This window comes from Oncorhynchus mykiss, chromosome 9 (assembly GCF_057628025.1).
Source record: "Oncorhynchus mykiss isolate SJ-2025 chromosome 9, ASM5762802v1, whole genome shotgun sequence".
Lineage (NCBI taxonomy): Eukaryota > Metazoa > Chordata > Actinopteri > Salmoniformes > Salmonidae > Oncorhynchus > Oncorhynchus mykiss.
Genome location: NC_143030.1, coordinates 29,013,736 through 29,034,685, shown reverse-complemented (window position 1 = coordinate 29,034,685; position 20,950 = coordinate 29,013,736). Strand labels below are relative to the sequence as shown.

The 20,950-nt window shown below is 38.5% G+C and overlaps 1 protein-coding gene across 13 annotated transcripts in view; it reads left to right on the top strand.

The window, feature by feature from the left end:
• Window positions 1-20,358, top strand: part of nrxn2b (neurexin 2b) — a 1,005,166-nt gene extending 984,808 nt beyond the window's left edge. For 10 of the 13 annotated variants that reach the window (XM_090183934.1, XM_036987703.2, XM_036987702.2 and 7 more), the window contains one exon: window positions 16,982-20,358. In XM_090183934.1, coding sequence (XP_090040060.1) covers window positions 16,982-17,874 — 893 coding nt within the window. In that variant the 3' untranslated portion in view covers window positions 17,875-20,358. The remainder of the gene's footprint in view (window positions 1-16,981) is intronic. The other 3 variants (XM_090183938.1, XM_090183939.1, XM_090183937.1) reach the window with 1 other exon arrangement.
• The last annotated feature ends 592 nt before the right edge of the window (window positions 20,359-20,950 follow it).

The window sequence follows — 20,950 nt, the reverse complement described above, 5'->3', positions numbered from 1 at the left end:
AAAACACAGACAGTAAATATGTTAGAGAGAGATGAGAAAACACTGACAGTAAATATGTTAGAGAGAGATGAGAAAACACTGACAGTAAATATGGTAGAGAGAGATGAGAAAACACTGACAGTAAATATGGTAGAGAGAGATGAGAAAACACTGACAGTAAATATGTTAGAGAGAGATGAGAAAACACTGACAGTAAATATGTTAGAGAGAGATGATAAAAGACTGACTTTAAATATGTTAGAGAGAGAGATGAGAAAACACTGACAGTAAATATGTTAGAGAGAGATGAGAAAACACTGACAGCAAATATGTTAGAGAGAGATGAGAAAACACTGACAGTAAATATGTTAGAGAGAGATGAGAAAACACTGACACTAAATATGTTAGAGAGATGAGAAAACACTGACAGTATATTGTAGGGAGAGATGAGAAAAAACTGACAGTATATATGTTAGAGAGAGATGAGAAAACACTGACAGTATATATGTTAGAGAGAGATGAGAAAACACTGACAGTATATATGGTAGAGAGAGATGAGAAAACACTGACAGTATATATGTTAGAGAGAGATGAGAAAACACTGACAGTAAATATGTTAGAGAGAGATGAGAAAACACTGACAGTAAATATGTTAGAGAGAGATGAGAAAACACTGACAGTATATTGTAGGGAGAGATGAGAAAACACTGACAGTAAATATGTTAGAGAGAGATGAAAAACGCTGACAGTATATTGTAGGCAGAGATGAGAAAAAACTGAAATTAAATAAGTTAGAGAGAAATGAGAAAACAATGACAGTAAATATGTTAGAGAGATGAGAAAACACGTACAGTAAATATGTTAGAGAGAGATGAGAAAACACTGACAGTAAATATGTTAGAGTGAGATGAGAAAACACTGACACTAAATATGTTAGAGAGAGAGATGAGAAAACACTGACAGTAAATATGTTAGAAAGAGATGAGAAAACACTGACAGTATATTGTAGGGAGAGATGAGAAAAAACTGACAGTATATATGTTAGAGAGAGATGAGAAAACACTGACAGTATATATGTTAGAGAGAGATGAGAAAACACTGACAGTAAATATGTTCGAGAGAGATGAGAAAACACTGACAGTAAATATGTTAGAGAGAGATGAGAAAACACTGACAGCAAATATGTTAGAGAGAGATGAGAAAACACTGACAGTAAATATGTTAGAGAGAGATGAGAAAACACTGACACTAAATATGTTAGAGAGAGAGATGATAAAACACTGACAGTAAATATGTTAGAGAGAGAGATGAGAAAACACTGACAGTAAATATGTTAGAGAGAGATGAGAAAACACTGACAGTAAATATGTTAGAAAGAGATGAGAAAACACTGACAGAAAATTGTAGGGAGATGAGAATTTTTTTAAATTGAATATTTTAGAGAGAGATGAGAAAACACTGACAGCAAATATGTTAGAGAGAGATGACAAAACACCGACAGTAAATATGTTAGAGAGAGATAAGAAAACACTGACAGCAAATATGTTAGAGAGAGATGAGAAAACACTGACAATAAATATGTTAGAGAGAGATGAGAAAACACTGACAGTAAATATGTTAGAGAGAGATGAGAAAACGCTGACAGTATATTGTAGGCAGAGATGAGAAAAAACTGAAATTAAATAAGTTAGAGAGAAATGAGAAAACAATGACAGTAAATATGTTAGAGAGAGATGAGAAAACACTGACAGTATATATGGTAGAGAGAGATGAGAAAACACTGACAGTATATATGTTAGAGAGAGATGAGAAAACACTGACAGTAAATATGTTAGAGAGAGGAGAAAACACTGACAGTAAATATGTTAGAGAGAGATGAGAAAACACTGACAGTAAATATGTTAGAGAGAGATGGTAAAATACTGCCAGTAAATATGTTAGAGAGAGATGAGAAAACACTGACAGTAAATATGTTAGAGAGAGATGGTAAAATACTGACTGTAAATATGTTAGTGAGAGAGATGAGAAAACACTGACAGTAAATATGTTAGAGAGAGATGAGAAAACACTGACAGTAAATATGTTAGAAAGAGATGAGAAAACACTGACAGTATATTGTAGGGAGAGATGAGAAAAAACTGACAGTATATATGTTAGAGAGAGATGAGAAAACACTGACAGTATATATGTTAGAGAGAGATGAGAAAACACTGACAGTAAATATGTTCGAGAGAGATGAGAAAACACTGACAGTAAATATGTTAGAGAGAGATGAGAAAACACTGACAGCAAATATGTTAGAGAGAGATGAGAAAACACTGACAGTAAATATGTTAGAGAGAGAGATGAGAAAACACTGACAGTAAATATGTTAGAGAGAGATGAGAAAACACTGACAGTAAATATGTTAGAAAGAGATGAGAAAACACTGACAGAAAATTGTAGGGAGATGAGAATTTTTTTAAATTGAATATTTTAGAGAGAGATGAGAAAACACTGACAGCAAATATGTTAGAGAGAGATGAGAAAACACCGACAGTAAATATGTTAGAGAGAGATAAGAAAACACTGACAGCAAATATGTTAGAGAGAGATGAGAAAACACTGACAATAAATATGTTTTAGAGAGATTAGAAAACACTGACAGTAAATATGTTAGAGAGAGATGAGAAAACGCTGACAGTATATTGTAGGCAGAGATGAGAAAAAACTGAAATTAAATAAGTTAGAGAGAAATGAGAAAACAATGACAGTAAATATGTTAGAGAGAGATGAGAAAACACTGACAGTATATATGGTAGAGAGAGATGAGAAAACACTGACAGTATATATGTTAGAGAGAGATGAGAAAACACTGACAGTAAATATGTTAGAGAGAGGAGAAAACACTGACAGTAAATATGTTAGAGAGAGATGAGAAAACACTGACAGTAAATATGTTAGAGAGAGATGGTAAAATACTGCCAGTAAATATGTTAGAGAGAGATGAGAAAACACTGACAGTAAATATGTTAGAGAGAGATGGTAAAATACTGACTGTAAATATGTTAGTGAGAGAGATGAGAAAACACTGACAGTAAATATGTTAGAGAGAGATGAGAAAACACTGACAGTAAATATGTTAGAGAGAGAGATGAGAAAACACTGACAGTAAATATGTTAGAGAGAGAGATGAGAAAACACTGACAGTAAATATGTTAGAGAGAGATGAGAAAAAACGGACAGTATATTTTAGGCAGAGATGAGAAAAAAACTGAAATTAAATAAGTTAGAGAGAAATGAGAAAACAATAACAGTAAATATGTTAGAGAGAGATGAGAAAACACTGACAGTAAATATGTTAGAGAGAGATGGTAAAATACTGACTGTAAATATGTTAGTGAGAGAGATGAGAAAACACTGACAGTAAATATGTTAGAGAGAGATGAGAAAACACTGACACTAAATATGTTAGAGAGAGAGATGATAAAACACTGACAGTAAATATGTTAGAGAGAGAGATGAGAAAACACTGACAGTAAATATGTTAGAGAGAGATGAGAAAACACTGACAGTAAATATGTTAGAAAGAGATGAGAAAACACTGACAGAAAATTGTAGGGAGATGAGAATTTTTTTAAATTGAATATTTTAGAGAGAGATGAGAAAACACTGACAGCAAATATGTTAGAGAGAGATGAGAAAACACCGACAGTAAATATGTTAGAGAGAGATAAGAAAACACTGACAGCAAATATGTTAGAGAGAGATGAGAAAACACTGACAATAAATATGTTAGAGAGAGATGAGAAAACACTGACAGTAAATATGTTAGAGAGATGAGAAAACACTGACAGTATATATGGTAGAGAGAGATGAGAAAACACTGACAGTAAATATGTTAGAGAGAGATGAGAAAACACTGACAGTAAATATGTTAGAGAGAGATGGTAAAATACTGCCAGTAAATATGTTAGAGAGAGATGAGAAAACACTGACAGTAAATATGTTAGAGAGAGATGGTAAAATACTGACTGTAAATATGTTAGTGAGAGAGATGAGAAAAAACGGACAGTATATTTTAGGCAGAGATGAGAAAAAAACTGAAATTAAATAAGTTAGAGAGAAATGAGAAAACAATAACAGTAAATATGTTAGAGAGAAATGATAAAACACTGACAGTAAATATGTTAGAGAGAGATAAGAAAACACTGACAGTATATTGTAGGGAGATGAGAATTTTTTTAAATTAAATATGTTAGAGAGAGAGATGATAAAACACTGACAGTAAATATGTTAGAGAGAGATGGTAAAATCCTGACTGTAAATATGTTAGAGAGAGAGATGAGAAAACACTGACAGTAAATATGTTAGAGAGAGATGAGAAAACACTGACAGTAAATATGTTAGAGAGAGTTGAGAAAACGCTGACAGTAAATATGTTAGAGAGAGATGAGAAAACACTGACAGTAAATATGTTAGAGAGAGTTGAGAAAACGCTGACAGTAAATATGTTAGAGAGAGATGAGAAAACACTGACAGCATATTGTACGGAGAGATGAGAAAACACTGACAGCATATTGTAGGGAGAGATGAGAAAACACTGACAGTAAATATGTTAGAGAGAGGAGAAAACACTGACAGTAAATATGTTAGAGAGAGAGATGAGAAAACACTGACAGTAAATATGTTAGAGAGAGATGAGAAAACACTGACCGTTTTTTGTAGGGAGATGAGAATTCTTTTAAATTAAATATGTTAGAGAGAAATTAGAAAACGCTGACAGTAAATATGTTAGAGAGAGAGATGAGAAAACACTGACAGTATATATGGTAGAGAGAGATGATGAAACACTGACAGTAAATATATTAGAGAGAGGAGAAAACACTGACAGTAAATATGTTAGAGAGAGATGAGAACACTGACAGTAAATATGTTAGAGAGAGATGAGAAAACACTGACAGTAAATATGTTAGAGAGAGATGGTAAAACACTGACAGTAAATATGTTAGAGAGAGATGGTAAAATACTGACTGTAAATATGTTAGAGAGACATGGTAAAATACTGACTGTAAATATGTTAGAGAGAGATGAGAAAACACTGACAGTAAATATGTTAGAGAGAGATGGTAAAATACTGACTGTAAATATGTTAGAGAGAGAGATGAGAAAACACTGACAGTTAATATGTTAGAGAGAGATGATAAAACATTGACAGTAAATATGTTAGAGAGAGATGAGAAAACACTGACAGTAAATATGTTAGAGAGATGAGAAAACACTGACAGTAAATATGTTAGAGAGAGAGATGAGAAAAAACTGAAATTAAATAAGTTAGTGAGAAATGAGAAAACACTGACAGTAAATATGTTAGAGAGAGATGAGAAAACGCTGACAGTAAATATGTTAGAGAGAAATGAGAAAACACTGACAGTAAATATGTTAGAGAGAGAGATGAGAAAACACTGACAGTAAATATGTTAGAGAGAGGAGAAAACACTGACAGTAAATATGTTAGAGAGAGGAGAAAACACTGACAGTAAATATGTTAGAGAGAGGAGAAAACACTGACAGTAAATATGTTAGAGAGAGGAGAAAACACTGACAGTAAATATGTTAGAGAGAGATGAGAAAACACTGACAGTAAATATTTTAGAGAGAGATGAGAAAACACTGACAATAAATATGTTAGAGAGAGATGAGAAAACACTGACAGTAAATATGTTAGAGAGAGATGAGAAAACGCTGACAGTAAATATGTTAGAGAGATGAGAAAAAACTGAAATTAAATAAGTTAGAGAGAAATGAGAAAACAATGACAGTAAATATGTTAGAGAGAGATGAGAAAACACTGACAGTAAATATGTTAGAGAGATGAGAAAACACTGACAGTATATTGTAGGGAGAGATGAGAAAACACTGACAGTAAATATGTTAGAGAGAGAGATGAGAAAACACTGTAAGTATATATGTTAGAGAGAGGAGAAAACACTGACAGTAAATATGTTAGAGAGAGGAGAAAACACTGACAGTAAATATGTTAGAGAGAGAGGAGAAAACACTGACAGTAAATATGTTAGAGAGAGATGAGAAAACGCTGACAGTATATTGTAGGCAGAGATGAGAAAAAACATAAATTAAATAAGTTAGAGAGAAATTAGAAAACAATGACAGTAAATATGTTAGAGAGATGAGAAAACACTGACAGTATATTGTAGGGAGAGATGAGAAAACACTGACAGTATATATGTTAGAGAGAGGAGAAAACACTGACAGTAAATATGTTAGAGAGAGAGGAGAAAACACTGACAGTATATTGTAGGGAGAGATGAGAAAACACTGTCAGTATATATGTTAGAGAGAGGAGAAAACACTGACAGTAAATATGTTAGAGAGAGAGGAGAAAACACTGACAGTATATTGTAGGGAGAGATGAGAAAACACTGACAGTAAATATGTTAGAGAGAGAGATGAGAAAACACTGTCAGTATATATGGTAGAGAGAGATGATAAAACACTGACAGTAAATATGTTAGAGAGAGGAGAAAACACTGACAGTAAATATGTTAGAGAGAGATGAGAAAACGCTGACAGTAAATATGTTAGAGAGAAATGAGAAAACACTGACATTAAATATGTTAGAGAGAGAGATGAGAAAACACTGACAGTATATATGGTAGAGAGAGATGATGAAACACTGACAGTAAATGTGTTAGAGAGAGGAGAAAACACTGACAGTAAATATGTTAGAGAGAGGAGAAAACACTGACAGTAAATATGTTAGAGAGAGATCAAATCAAATCAAATCAAATTTTATTTGTCACATACACATGGTTAGCAGATGTTAATGCGAGTGTAGCGAAATGCTTGTGAGTGTAGCGAAATGCTTGTGATGATGAGAAAACACTGACAGTAAATATGTTAGAGAGATGAGAACACTGACAGTAAATATGTTAGAGAGAGGAGAAAACACTGACAGTAAATATGTTAGAGAGAGGAGAAAACACTGACAGTAAATATGTTAGAGAGAAATGATAAAACACTGACAGTAAATATGTTAGAGAGAGATGAGAAAACGCTCACAGTAAATATGTTAGAGAGATGAGAAAACACTGACAGTATATTGTAGGGAGAGATGAGAAAACACTGACAGTAAATATATTAGAGAGAGATGAGAAAACACTGACAGTAAATATGTTAGAGAGAGATGGTAAAATACTGACTGTAAATATGTTAGAGAGAGAGATGAGAAAACACTGACAGTAAATATGTTAGAGAGAGATCGTAAAATACTGACTGTAAATATGTTAGAGAGAGATGAGAAAACACTGACAGTAAATATGTTAGAGAGAGATGAGAAAACACTGACAGTAAATATGTTAGAGAGAGATGAGAAAACACTGACAGTAAATATGTTAGAGAGAGATGAGAAAACACTGACAGTAAATATGTTAGAGAGAGATGGTAAAATACTGCCAGAAAATATGTTAGAGAGAGATGAGAAAACACTGACAGTAAATATGTTAGAGAGAGATGGTAAAATACTGACTGTAAATATGTTAGAGAGAGAGATGAGAAAACACTGACAGTAAATATGTTAGAGAGAGATGAGAAAACACTGACAGTAAATATGTTAGAGAGAGAGATGAGAAAACACTGACAGTAAATATGTTAGAGAGAGAGATGAGAAAACACTGACAGTAAATATGTTAGAGAGAGATGAGAAAAAACGGACAGTATATTTTAGGCAGAGATGAGAAAAAAACTGAAATTAAATAAGTTAGAGAGAAATGAGAAAACAATAACAGTAAATATGTTAGAGAGAAATGATAAAACAATGACAGTAAATATGTTAGAGAGAGATAAGAAAACACTGACAGTATATTGTAGGGAGATGAGAATTTTTTTAAATTAAATATGTTAGAGAGAAATGAGAAAACACTGACAGTATATTGTAGGCAGAGATGAGAAAAAACTGAAATTAAATAAGTTAGTGAGAAATGAGAAAACACTGACAGTAAATATGTTAGAGAGAGATGAGAAAACTCTGACAGTATATATGGTAGAGAGAGATGATGAAACACTGACAGTAAATATATTAGAGAGAGGAGAAAACACTGACAGTAAATATGTTAGAGAGAGATGAGAACACTGACAGTAAATATGTTAGAGAGAGGAGAAAACACTGACAGTAAATATGTTAGAGAGATATGAGAAAACACTGACAGTAAATATGTTAGAGAGAGATGAGAAAACACTGACAGTTAATATGTTAGAGAGAGATGAGAAAACACTGACAGTAAATATGTTAGAGAGAGATGAGAAAACACTGACAGTATATATGGTAGAGAGAGATGAGAAAACACTGACAGTAAATATGTTAGAGAGAGATGAGAAAACACTGACAGTAAATATGTTAGTGAGAGATGAGAAAACACTGACAGTAAATATGTTAGAGAGAGATGAGAAAACACTGACAGTAAATATGTTAGAGAGAGATGAGAAAATACTGACAGTAAATATGTTAGAGAGAGATGAGAAAATACTGACAGTAAATATGTTAGAGAGAGATGAGAAAATACTGACAGTAAATATGTTAGAGAGAGATGATAAAATACTGACAGTAAATATGTTAGAGAGAGATGAGAAAATACTGACAGTAAATATGTTAGAGAGAGATGAGAAAACACTGACAGTAAATATGTTAGAGAGAGATGAGAAAATACTGACAGTAAATATGTTAGAGAGAGATGAGAAAACACTGACAGTAAATATGTTAGAGAGAGATGAGAAAATACTGACAGTAAATATGTTAGAGAGAGATGAGAAAACAATGACAGTAAATATGTTAGAGAGAGATGAGAAAACACTGACAGTAAATATGTTAGAGAGAGAAGAGAAAACACTGACAGTAAATATGTTAGAGAGAGATGATAAAATACTGACAGTAAATATGTTAGAGAGAGATGATAAAATACTGACAGTAAATATGTTAGAGAGAAATGGGAAAACACTGACAGTAAATATGTTAGAGAGAAATGGGAAAACACTGACAGTAAATATGTTAGAGAGAGATGAGAAAACAATGACAGTAAATATGTTAGAGAGAGATGAGAAAACACTGACAGTAAATATGTTAGAGAGAGAAGAGAAAACACTGACAGTAAATATGTTAGAGAGAAATGGGAAAACACTGACAGTAAATATGTTAGAGAGAGAGATGAGAAAACACTGACAGTAAATATGTTAGAGAGAGATGAGAAAACACTGACAGTAAATATGTTAGAGAGAGAAGAGAAAACACTGACAGTATATTGCAGGGAGAGATGAGAAAACACTGACATTAAATATATTAGTGAGAGATGATAAAACACTGACAGTAAATATGTTAGAGAGAGATGGTAAAATACTGACTGTAAATATGTTAGAGAGAGAGATGAGAAAACACTGACAGTAAATATGTTAGAGAGAGATGGTAAAATACTGACTGTAAATATGTTAGAGAGAGAGATGAGAAAACACTGACAGTAAATATGTTAGAGAGAGATGGTAAAATAATGACTGTAAATATGTTAGAGAGAGAGATGAGAAAACACTGACAGTAAATATGTTAGAGAGAGATGAGAAAACACTGACAGCATATTGTACGGAGAGATGAGAAAACACTGACAGCATATTGTACGGAGAGATGAGAAAACACTGACAGTAAATATGTTAGAGAGAGATGAGAAAACACTGACAGTAAATATGTTAGAGAGAGATGAGAAAACACTGACAGTAAATATGTTAGAGATGAGAACACTGACAGTAAATATGTTAGAGAGAAATGATAAAACACTGACAGTAACTATGTTAGAGAGAGATGAGAAAACACTGACAGTTTTTTGTAGGGAGATGAGAATTCTTTTAAATTAAATATGTTAGAGAGAAATTAGAAAACGCTGACAGTAAATATGTTAGAGAGAGATGATAAAACACTGACAGTAAATATGTTAGAGAGAGAGATGAGGAAACACTGACAATAAATATGTTAGAGAGAGATGATAAAACAATGACAGTAAATATGTTAGAGAGAGAGATGAGAAAACACTGACAGTAAATATGTTAGAGAGAGAGATGAGAAAACACTGACAGTTAATATGTTAGAGAGAGATGATAAAACACTGACAGTAAATATGTTAGAGAGAGAGATGAGAAAACACTGACAGTTAATATGTTAGAGAGAGATGATAAAACACTGACAGTAAATATGTTAGAGAGAGAGATGAGAAAACACTGACAGTAAATATGTTAGAAAGGGATGAGAAAAAACTGACAGTAAATATGGTAGAGAGAGATGATAAAACATTGACAGTAAATATGTTAGAGAGAGAGATGAGAAAACACTGACAGTAAATATGTTAGAGAGAGATAAGAAAACACTGACAGTAAATATGTTAGAGAGGGATGAGAAAACACACACATTAAATATGTTAGAGAGGGATGAGAAAACACTGACAGTAAATATGTTAGAGAGGGATGAGAAAACACTGACAGTATATATGGTAGAGAGGGATGAGAAAACACTGACAGTATATATGGTAGAGAGGGATGAGAAAACACACACATTAAATATGTTAGAGAGGGATGAGAAAACACTGACAGTATATATGTTAGAGAGGGATGAGAAAACACACACATTAAATATGTTAGAGAGGGATGATAAAACACTGACAGTAAATATGTTAGAGAGAGATGATAAAACACTGACAGTAAATATGTTAGAGAGAGATTAGAAAACACTGACAGTAAATATGTTAGAGAGAGATTAGAAAACACTGACAGTAAATATGTTAGAGAGAGATGAGAAAACACTGACAGTAAATATGTTAGAGAGAGATGATAAAACACTGACAGTAAATATGTTAGAGAGAGATGAGAAAACACTGACAGTAAATATGTTAGAGAGAGATTAGAAAACACTGACAGTTAATATGTTAGAGAGAGATGTGAAAACACTGACAGTAAATATGTTAGAGAGAGAGATGATAAAACACTGACAGTAAATATGTTAGAGAGAGATGAGAAAACACTGACAGTTAATATGTTAGAGAGGGATGAGAAAAAACTGACAGTAAATATGTTAGAGAGATGAGAAAACACTGACAGTAAATATGTTAGAGATGAGAAAACACTGACAGTAAATATGTTAGAGATGAGAAAACACTGACAGTAAATATGTTAGAGATGAGAAAACACTGACAGTAAATATGTTAGAGAGATGAGAAAACACTGACAGTAAATATGTTAGAGAGTGATGATAAAACACTGACAGTTAATTTGTTAGAGAGATGAGAACACTGACAGTAAATATGTTACAGAGAGATGAGAACACACTGACAGTAAATTTGTCAGAGAGAGATGAGAAAACACTGAGAGTAAATATGTTAGAGAGTGATGAGAAAACACTGACAGTAAATATGTTAGAGAGTGATGATAAAACACTGACAGTAAATATGTTAGAGATGAGAAAACACTGACAGTAAATATGTTAGAGAGATATGAGAAAACACTGACAGTAAATATGTTAGAGAGATATGAGAAAACACTGACAGTATATATGTTAGAGAGAGATGAGAAAACACTGACAGTAAATATGTTAGAGAGAGATGAGAAAACACTGACAGTAAATATGTTAGAGAGATATGAGAAAACACTGACAGTATATATGTTAGAGAGAGATGAGAAAACACTGACAGTAAATATGTTAGAGAGAGATGAGAAAACACTGACAGTAAATATGTTAGAGAGAGATGAGAAAACACTGACAGTAAATATGTTAGAGAGAGATGAGAAAACACTGACAGTAAATTTGTTAGAGAGATGAGAACACTGACAGTATATATCTTAGAGAGAAATGACAACACTGACAGTGATTGAGAGGGAATAGAATAGAGTGAGAGAAAAATGAAGGCAAAGATGAGAAAAAATTATGAGAGGAAAAGAGGATAGGTTGATATTTCATGCGTTGACTCAGCCCGTGATCAAACAGCGCTCTTGTGAGGTAGAAACAGTAGGCTGCCGAACTAGCCAACACGAGTGAGAGTTCATGCAACCCATCTCAAAGTGTTGTGTAGAAAAGCACTCTGGAAAGCAATCCGTTATAATCAACCATACGTGGTGAACGTACCTTCGTCAATCAACGTCGGAATAAATTGCCCACCCTCATCATAGGACGGCACGCGTAGACTGTATATTCAATGATGAACTGTGGAATGCTTTTCACTGTTGAACGCACACTACAGTAGGTTTTCAAGATATGCAACTTTCAAAATGCCGAAATTTGGCCCATATGATGTTACACATCTTGAAAAGTTACACATCTTGAAAACTTGATTCCTGACATTCAAAACATTTTGGGACTATGTCAACAATGGGCTAATTCAACAAATACCCAAATATAGTTTTTGGGTGGAGTTTTCCTTGGACTAAATCAAGAATGTAGTCTTTGTTAAGTGGATTATTATCCTGTATAGTTGACCGTTGTGGAGATGGAGAATGATTTAGGCTAGAACATCCGTGTCCATTGTGAGCTCTAGTCTCTTCGCAGCGTAATCAAAGCTCATTCTTCATGCAGCATATCAACTCTGAACAGTCGTTCGACCATGAATATTTCACGTGGCTCAGGACGAGCCAACGTGATCGGCAGAACAACTTAGTGCCCGTGTTTGTTTGGCATCCATCGTTGATGCGTCGGTATCCGTCTTTAGCGCTGAGGGGAAAAAACACACCCACTTTGAGTTCTGGTTTGAACAAGGTGAGTCCTCCTCTAGCGCTATGGAGACGGTGAGCTGTAAAGACGAGTGACGCCACGGCGGGCTGACCTAACTATGGGAAAAGCTCATTCCCTCGACAGGTCAAATCATTTTACAATGTAGCGAGTCAAGTGGATTTTCAGTCTTCCAAACGAAGGGCACCTCAATGGGTTCTCTATGGGTTCTTGGCAGTTCTCAGTGTGATGATGACCGGAGCGTTTGAAACCTGTTTGAACATGTCCGTTCACACCAGCTGATTCATCATACAGCCAATGGTGTGGCTATGGTGGCCAACCTGTGGGTGCCATCTGACCAATCAGAAGCTGCATATGCAGTTTACGGGCACAGTCATGGGAAGGGGAGGTATACCAGAGGTGTTGATAGGACTGTGTCGAGACAAAGACACACTCAGTGAAGAGACGAGCGAGACGAGTGTAGCCATGCGTGTAGATGCCTGTGTGGGTCTGTGTTTGAGGGTTGACAAACCGTCAGCTACTCCAACCTTGGCCTTGTGGTCAGCAGTAACTTTTCCTATCCAAGTACGGCACCAAGGACAAAGCTTATGGCACAAAGCTGAATTACGTGGCCAGAAGAGAGTGTTGTTATGGTTTGCACTTTCACCTTCTAATTCATGATGATTAGAACCAAAGGAATGCAACACATTTGAGAACAATGCAAACGGTAATAAACAAATCCACTTTTTTAACAAAGTCTTGGATTCACCTAATGATCATGACTACTTAGAAGCAGGTTCACACAGAGTCTTCAGCAATTACTCAGACAGAGTGGCATTTTTTTCCCCAGCGATGTAACCACATTGTGGCGAGAACACCAAACATTCACCTCAGCTCACCCTCGTATCACCCTCGTGTCATCCTGTCGACAGGGCACACATTGAGCCCTGGCCACCAGATACTGGACGGCTTCATAACGGCTCTTGGTTTTCTTACAACACTCCCTCAGTGTCAGACACCTGTGACTGAGCCACGCAGTAGCGGAGCACAGCGAGGGCAGACTGCATACATAGAGGCAGGAGGACAGCGAGGGGCAGAATGCATACAGAGAGGCAGGAGGACAGCGAGGGGCAGAATGCATACAGGGATGCAGAAGGACAGCGAAGGGCAGACAGCATACAGAGAGGCAGGAGGACAGCGAGGGGCAGACTGCATACAGAGAGGCAGGAGGACAGCGAGGGGCAGACTGCATACAGGGATGCAGGAGGACAGCGAGGGGCAGAATGCATACAGAGAGGCAGGAGGACAGCGAGGGGCAGAATGTATACAGAGAGGCAGGAGGACAGCGAGGGGCAGACTGCATACAGAGAGGCAGGAGGACAGCGAGGGGCAGACTGTTTACAGAGGCAGGAGGACAGCGAGGGGCAGACTGCATACAGAGAGGCAGGAGGACAGCGAGGGTCAGACTGCATACAGAGAGGCAGTAGGACAGCAAGGGGCAGACTGCATACAGAGAGGCAGGAGGACAGCGAGGGGCAGACTGCATACAGAGAGGCAGGAGGACAGCGAGGGCGGACTGCATACAGAGAGGCAGGAGGACAGCAAGGGGCAGACTGCATACAGAGAGGCAGGAGGACAGCGGGGGAAGACTGCATACAGAGAGGCAGGTTGACAGCGAGGGGCAGACTGCATACAGAGAGGCAGGAGGACAGCGAGGGGCAGACTGCATACAGAGAGGCAGGAGGACAGCGAGGGGCAGACTGCATACAGAGAGGCAGGAGGACAGCGAGGGGCAGACTGCATACAGAGAGGCAGGAGGACAGCGAGGGGCAGACTGCATACAGAGAGGCAGGAGGACAGCGGGGGGCAGACTGCATACAGAGAGGCAGGAGGACAGCGAGGGGCAGACTGCATACAGAGAGGCAGGAGGACAGCGAGGGGCAGACTGCATACAGAGATGCAGGAGGACAGCGAGGGGCAGAATGCATACAGAGAGGCAGGAGGACAGCGAGGGGCAGACTGCATACAGAGAGGCAGGAGGACAGCGAGGGGAAGACTGCATACAGAGAGGCAGGAGGACAGCGAGGCGCAGACTGCATACAGAGAGGCAGGAGGACAGCGAGGTATTCCACTGGCACCATTTCAGTCGTACAGACAGGTGGCGAGGTAAAGATAGATGCAAGTCTATCTTATCCAGCAAGTCAGAATAGAAGCTAAATATGTCTAGAGTACAGGAAGACGGGAAAGTAGAAAACAATGCTCAGAATCGTACGAATTTACAGAATATGTATGACAAGTCATCTAATATTCTGTAGTTCTATCTTATTTTGGGCTAGCGGTTTATTCATTTTCTCTGTTTACCTTTCTTTGTTCCTCAAGTGTGCCAACACTCTTCAAGGTGAATCTCAACCCTCAGACACAAAGATCCTCACATAAGTAGGCACCGTAATGTTGCCACGGTAACATGGCCATTTTGACTGTGCAGTAGGAGTTGTATGAGTTGGGAATGGGCTTGATCCTATGAGGTTCTATTAAGGTTGAATACTGACTAACTTTCTCTTTCTCAGCATTCATGTTTTTACTCCCTCTAAAGACCTTGTTGTTGCTCTGTGTATTATTGTTGATGATCTTTTGAAAGGTTTTTGTGTAAAAGTTGCATTATAACCCTTATGAAAGTCCCTTGCCCTACTTATTGTGGGGTTGTCAGGAAAAATGGGTCTTGAGGGCTTGGAGGGGGCTTGAGCACTTGTGGGATATGTTGGCCTAGGAATGACAAATACAACCCCAAAATACCCTCAATACACATTTCTAGATTCTCCACTCCACACTCACTTGCTTTATCCGACCCCTATTCCGTTTTAGATACACAAATTTACCTCATCAACACAAGAAAAGGGCCAGGGTTAAGAATATGTATGATTCATGTTATGGACATTTCTGTGACTAACCTTATCATTGTCCATAAAGAGAAATGTCATAATCTTTCAAACTGCCCCTAACATTTTTGCAAATTGTTTCTGTGATTGTGACCTTAACAAGATTATGGGATGCGGCAGAGGGTAGCAAATTGTTTTTTGAAGAGGGAATGTAAACTTGCCATTGATATTGTGCTATGTACTGCTAACATTTTCCCATTATGTTTAACGTCTCCAATTGGTACTCCTATGTTTGTCTGAATGATTTTGTCCTATCTTTAAAGCAATGTACTGACTTGTAAACACCCCAAATGTTTTATTAACTGTGGGTGTGATTATATTACAAAGGACAAAAAAAAAGTAATTCACAAAATGATCCAATTCCCTCCAACACTGAATATAAAGGCATAGACAAATGGGGCTAAGGCATAAAGATCTAAGAAATTGTTAACTGTGTCGGGTGATAATTGGTAGAAGGGAATAGGAATTTTAATGTTCCTTGTTTTAGCATATCTACTGGGAGGGGGGTGGGTGTTAGAACCACATCTGTAGACTGTGTTTCGGGGGAGAAACTAGGGGCATCAGTTTCCCCCAGCTGGTCTTCGGGGTTTGAATACAGATTACAGCTAATTAGAACTGAGCCATGGAACCCACCATGCCCCAAGGCGGAATAGGATTTGAGCCATTCTTTATGAAAACTGAAAAACACAATGAATTATTTAGAGAATTATTAGATTTTTCACACACACACAACAAGAAAAAAAATTGGGGGGGGGGGGGGGGGGGGGAGTGTCGGGGGGGGGGGAGTTGTTAATCACTATTCAAGAACAATCTTACACAGCTTTCTTTTGTAATTTTTTTTTTCATGCAAAAATCATGCGGCCAATTTGTTGATGTAAGTGACCTGAACTCCGTGGTTTGCTATCTTATTTAACCCAAAGAAAACTGAGAGTTAGCGTAGAAATAGAACAGCATAGACAGGCAGACAGCAAAGGATAGCTTGTATCTAGTAGATGTTGATCTGTTGTTTAGTCTTTTGAACATGTTGTCCATGGACAACAGTAACATATAAGTATAGTCATGTTCAGTCTAGAGCAAGGGAGATGTAAGGAGAGTCAGAAAATGTATTGTTATCTTTATACTATGTATTGTACATCTGTTTAGTCAGCTTAACTCTTTAAATAGAAGACTAGAGACTAACTCAACTTTAGAACTGACCTCATGTCAGGTTTTAGTGCTGTTCTAATAATGGTGTTGCTGTTTTCATTTGAACTTTTGTTGTTTTTCTTTTTTGGTCTGGAGAGGGCGCTCTGTTTTTCACTAACACTCTTTTCCCTCCGTTGTCTCTTTCTTGTCCTAGGAGGTGAATTAGTGTTGCCCATAATAACGGTGGACTCCCTAGACCCCCCATCCATCGTCACCCGCTACCCTGTAATCCCCCCGCCCCCCACCTACCGGCCCCTCCTACCCTTCCTCGAAACGACCAAAGAGTCCCTCCCCCTGCCCAACGGTCGCCCCCCCTGCCCACTGGACCAGGAGGACTGCGAAGAGGCGGGACCCATCGAGGTGTCCGCCTACGGCTCGGGTGAGATGACCGAGTCGGACGACGAGGACTATTACAAAAACTCCCCCCTCGTCACCGACAGGACGGTCCTCCCCCCTCCCCCCAACGAGAGTGGCATCCATAACCCCCACGACCGTCACTTCTCCCACCGGCCCCCCAACTCCCACCGCCCCCCTCTGTCCTCCACCCCCACAGCCAACCCCAACCAGCTAGGCCCCAGGCTCAACAAGCCCGGCGGCAGCAGCAGCAAAAACCCCGCTGGCAAGATGAACACCCGGGACCAGGTGCTGCTGCCGCCCTCCAACCCCTCCTCAGACCCTGACCGCCACCGCCATGTCCCAGGTGTAACCTACCCTCCCAATTTCCCCCATGTGCCCACCCCAGACCCCACCTCCCCAGAGAGAGGAGGGCCTCCCGGCGCAGTGGAGGTAATCAGGGAGTCCAGCAGCACCACGGGCATGGTGGTAGGCATCGTGGCGGCCGCTGCCCTCTGCATCCTCATCCTGCTCTACGCCATGTATAAGTACCGTAACCGGGACGAGGGCTCCTACCAGGTAGACCAGAGCCGAAACTACATCAGTAACTCGGCCACGCAGAGCAACGGCACCCTGGTGAAGGAGAAACAGCCGGGCACAGCCAAGACAACCACCAAGAACAAGAAGAACAAAGACAAGGAGTACTACGTCTGAGACCGGCCTAGCCAGAGACAGAGGACGAAAGGAGACACACAGAGAGAGAGGAAGGGAGGGGGAGAGAGGAGAGGGGAGAGATGGAGGTAGAGGAAGGAGAAAGGTAAGGCAGTATATGAAGTGACAACTGTAAAGTAATTAGCAAAATCTTTGTGGGCAGAGTTTCAATTATTTTAGTATATAGGTTACATTGCCGCCAAAATGACCTCCTCGCTTTCCTCCTCAACCCATTTAGAGCCTAAAGCAAAGGGAGAAAGGATGGGATTGGCACAGAAACGTTTTAAACGTCTTAATCAGATCGACACATAGTCCTATTTTTTACACAACTATTCAAAATATTCTTGGTATTTTTCTTCAATACAGTAATATTCTTTCTCACTTAGCCTCATAACATTTTCTTTGAGAACACAAACAGACAAAGTCTTGACTACAATGGCCGCCAAACCTCGCTCAATATAATATCATTTTGTGCCAACAGCCATACCCAGAGCTCATGCTACAACGAAGCTAGGTAATCCAGCACCATTTAAAGGGTATTGTATTGTATATAGCCTACAATCAGAGTTAAGCATGGTGATTGACTATAGAGAGACACAGGGAAGGAAGAACCACCATCAGTGTTTGAGGTTAAGTGTCTGGTTTAATTAGCTAAAAAGCTAACATATTAAATCATAAATGTATTGATTCTATCTACTAGATGGGTTTGTATTGGAAGTTCAAACCCCACTGCTAGCCAAGTACAGTAATACCAAAATACTGCCAAACATACAGAAACTAGGTGTCAAATCTGCCTCCTTCCCTCATCTAAGTATTCAAACATCACCTCACTTGTCTCTCGTGAAGTCTCTCCCTCTTTCTCTTCCTCCTTCTCTCACTCGTGAGCATCTTTTTCTGTCCCTGTCTATGGTCCTGAGGAGCTGATGCAACATTATTCTGCTATGTTTCAAGCATGTAGTAGTCATTTCCGAAGAAACTTTCTGTGGAGAAAACACAAAAAAATGACGATGATAACTAGCAAACCCCGTGTGAGGACAACACCTTGAAGCAACCAGCGGATGCTACGTATTACGTTTTAGCCGCCAAAACAACTACTGAGGCCAAAACCCTGGGTCGTCTTTCAGTTCTCCAGCAGATATCCGTAATGTGTTTTTCTTGGGGGCTCCACACAGCATTTCCCCCTACTGAGCCCACTACCGCAGAGGATGTGGCTCACGTCGTTACAGTCCTATCACACACAAACCAGAAACCAACCTCCAGCAGACAACCTGACTTTGTTCTATATAAATATATATATGTATAGACGTTCAGAGAAAAAAACCCGCTATGGACCTAACTGAGAGTGTGTCATAAGAGGAGAAATGCACCCTAATGCGCGTGCATCAGTGGACTCGGTGATAGATAACGAAGATGATGGACAATTGATACTTGACGTGAGACCGATATCCCCCACCAATCCCCTTAATCATGCACACTATGACCAACATTCAACGACAGTGGGAAACGCAGTCCCACTAAGGTGGAGATTAAAAGGCAGAGTGGGACGGTGTTTTTTTGTTTGCTGTTTTTGTTTTTTAGTTTCTTTCCCTGAAAAATGAGAGACATTTGATGGAAATTGTGAATTCATTTGCTGGAGTCCCACTGTCGCCCCTTAGTGTTGGGGGGAAAGCGTACGCTACCTTGGATCTGCGTTCTTGCCTCTCATTGGTCAAGACTGATGACAGCCAATGAGGGCAAGCCCAGTGAAAAACGTTAAATGGAAAAAAACACAGAACAAGGCGAACAGCAAGTTCACTTGCTGATGTACAACAAGAACTCTAGTATTCCAATTTTCTCAACTCTATTAAAAAAAGAAAACTGTACCATGAAAAGAAAAGAAAAACCTTTAAAAAAAGTTTGTGAAATGTCTAAATATTTGAATCTCTCATCCCATTACTAAGAAAATGTGTTTTCCCTATTACCATTCCTGTTCGGAGAAAAAAATACGACAAAGATAATCAATTCTGGGAAATTTAAAATGTATATGTTATTTTTTGGTAATTAAGCAAATGTGATTTGGGTTACAAACATTAAACCTCTCCTCCATCCCTCCTACTGCCATCTCAATCCATTCTTGTCCCACGTTCATCCCTTCATCTCTCCATACCTCATCCCCTTTTCTCACAATGGCAGATTGTAGGTAACCATTTAACTGAAGACCGCACATGGTCTCATCCATCCTCTCTTTTCTATTTTCTATTGTTTTATATCTCTCTGTAACTGCTAGAATCAAAATGGCCGCCATGTCTGGAGAATGGCTCCATCCCACCCATCCTTTTTCCTCATTCGGTTTGTCCGGTTTCTCTTTCAATCCATTGCAAAAAGAACCATCCTCCTCCCAGTATCTTCCTGTTCTTTCTAAATGTTATTGTAAAGTGTTCCAGTGAGATTACTCTAAATATGTGTACATTAACAGAGGGGAATACACTTGGTTATATACTTCTTCTACCTCTTGTTGCGTGGTCTGTTGGTCTCAATCAGTTAAATATATTGCAGGTGTTGTTGTTTTTCAGACTGAAAAGTGTTAATACTTCTACTTTAACCTCGACATAACACTTAACAAAGTGTCTCTTGGTTCATCTTGCATAAGTATTCTAGCTGCGGCATTATAGATAATAGTGAGGCCAGATATGAATGGTGTTATTCCAGCATTTGCTCATCACACTTTTTAAAAGTGAGTTTGTGTGTGACACACACAGGTATCCATTTATACACATACACCAATATCATCACAACATAACAAGGAGCCTGCCTGCCTTCCAAGATACGTGGACGAGTGGAAGAGGCCATAAAGGTGCCGCATTGCTTCCTAACCTACACACAGACTGTAAACGGGCTGAAATCCCATATTCCCTTATAATGAGCACACACACTATGAAGAACATCTGGCTCCCAGAGTGGTGAATGTTCCGCTGGTAGTGATGATAATCATCTACATTTCCTTGGCTCTAACAATCCTGGAGGTGCAGTATTCCATCTGACCAAGACCTGCGCAAGGGACACAAGGACACAGGTAAGAGTTACTTGACTTAGAGGAAGA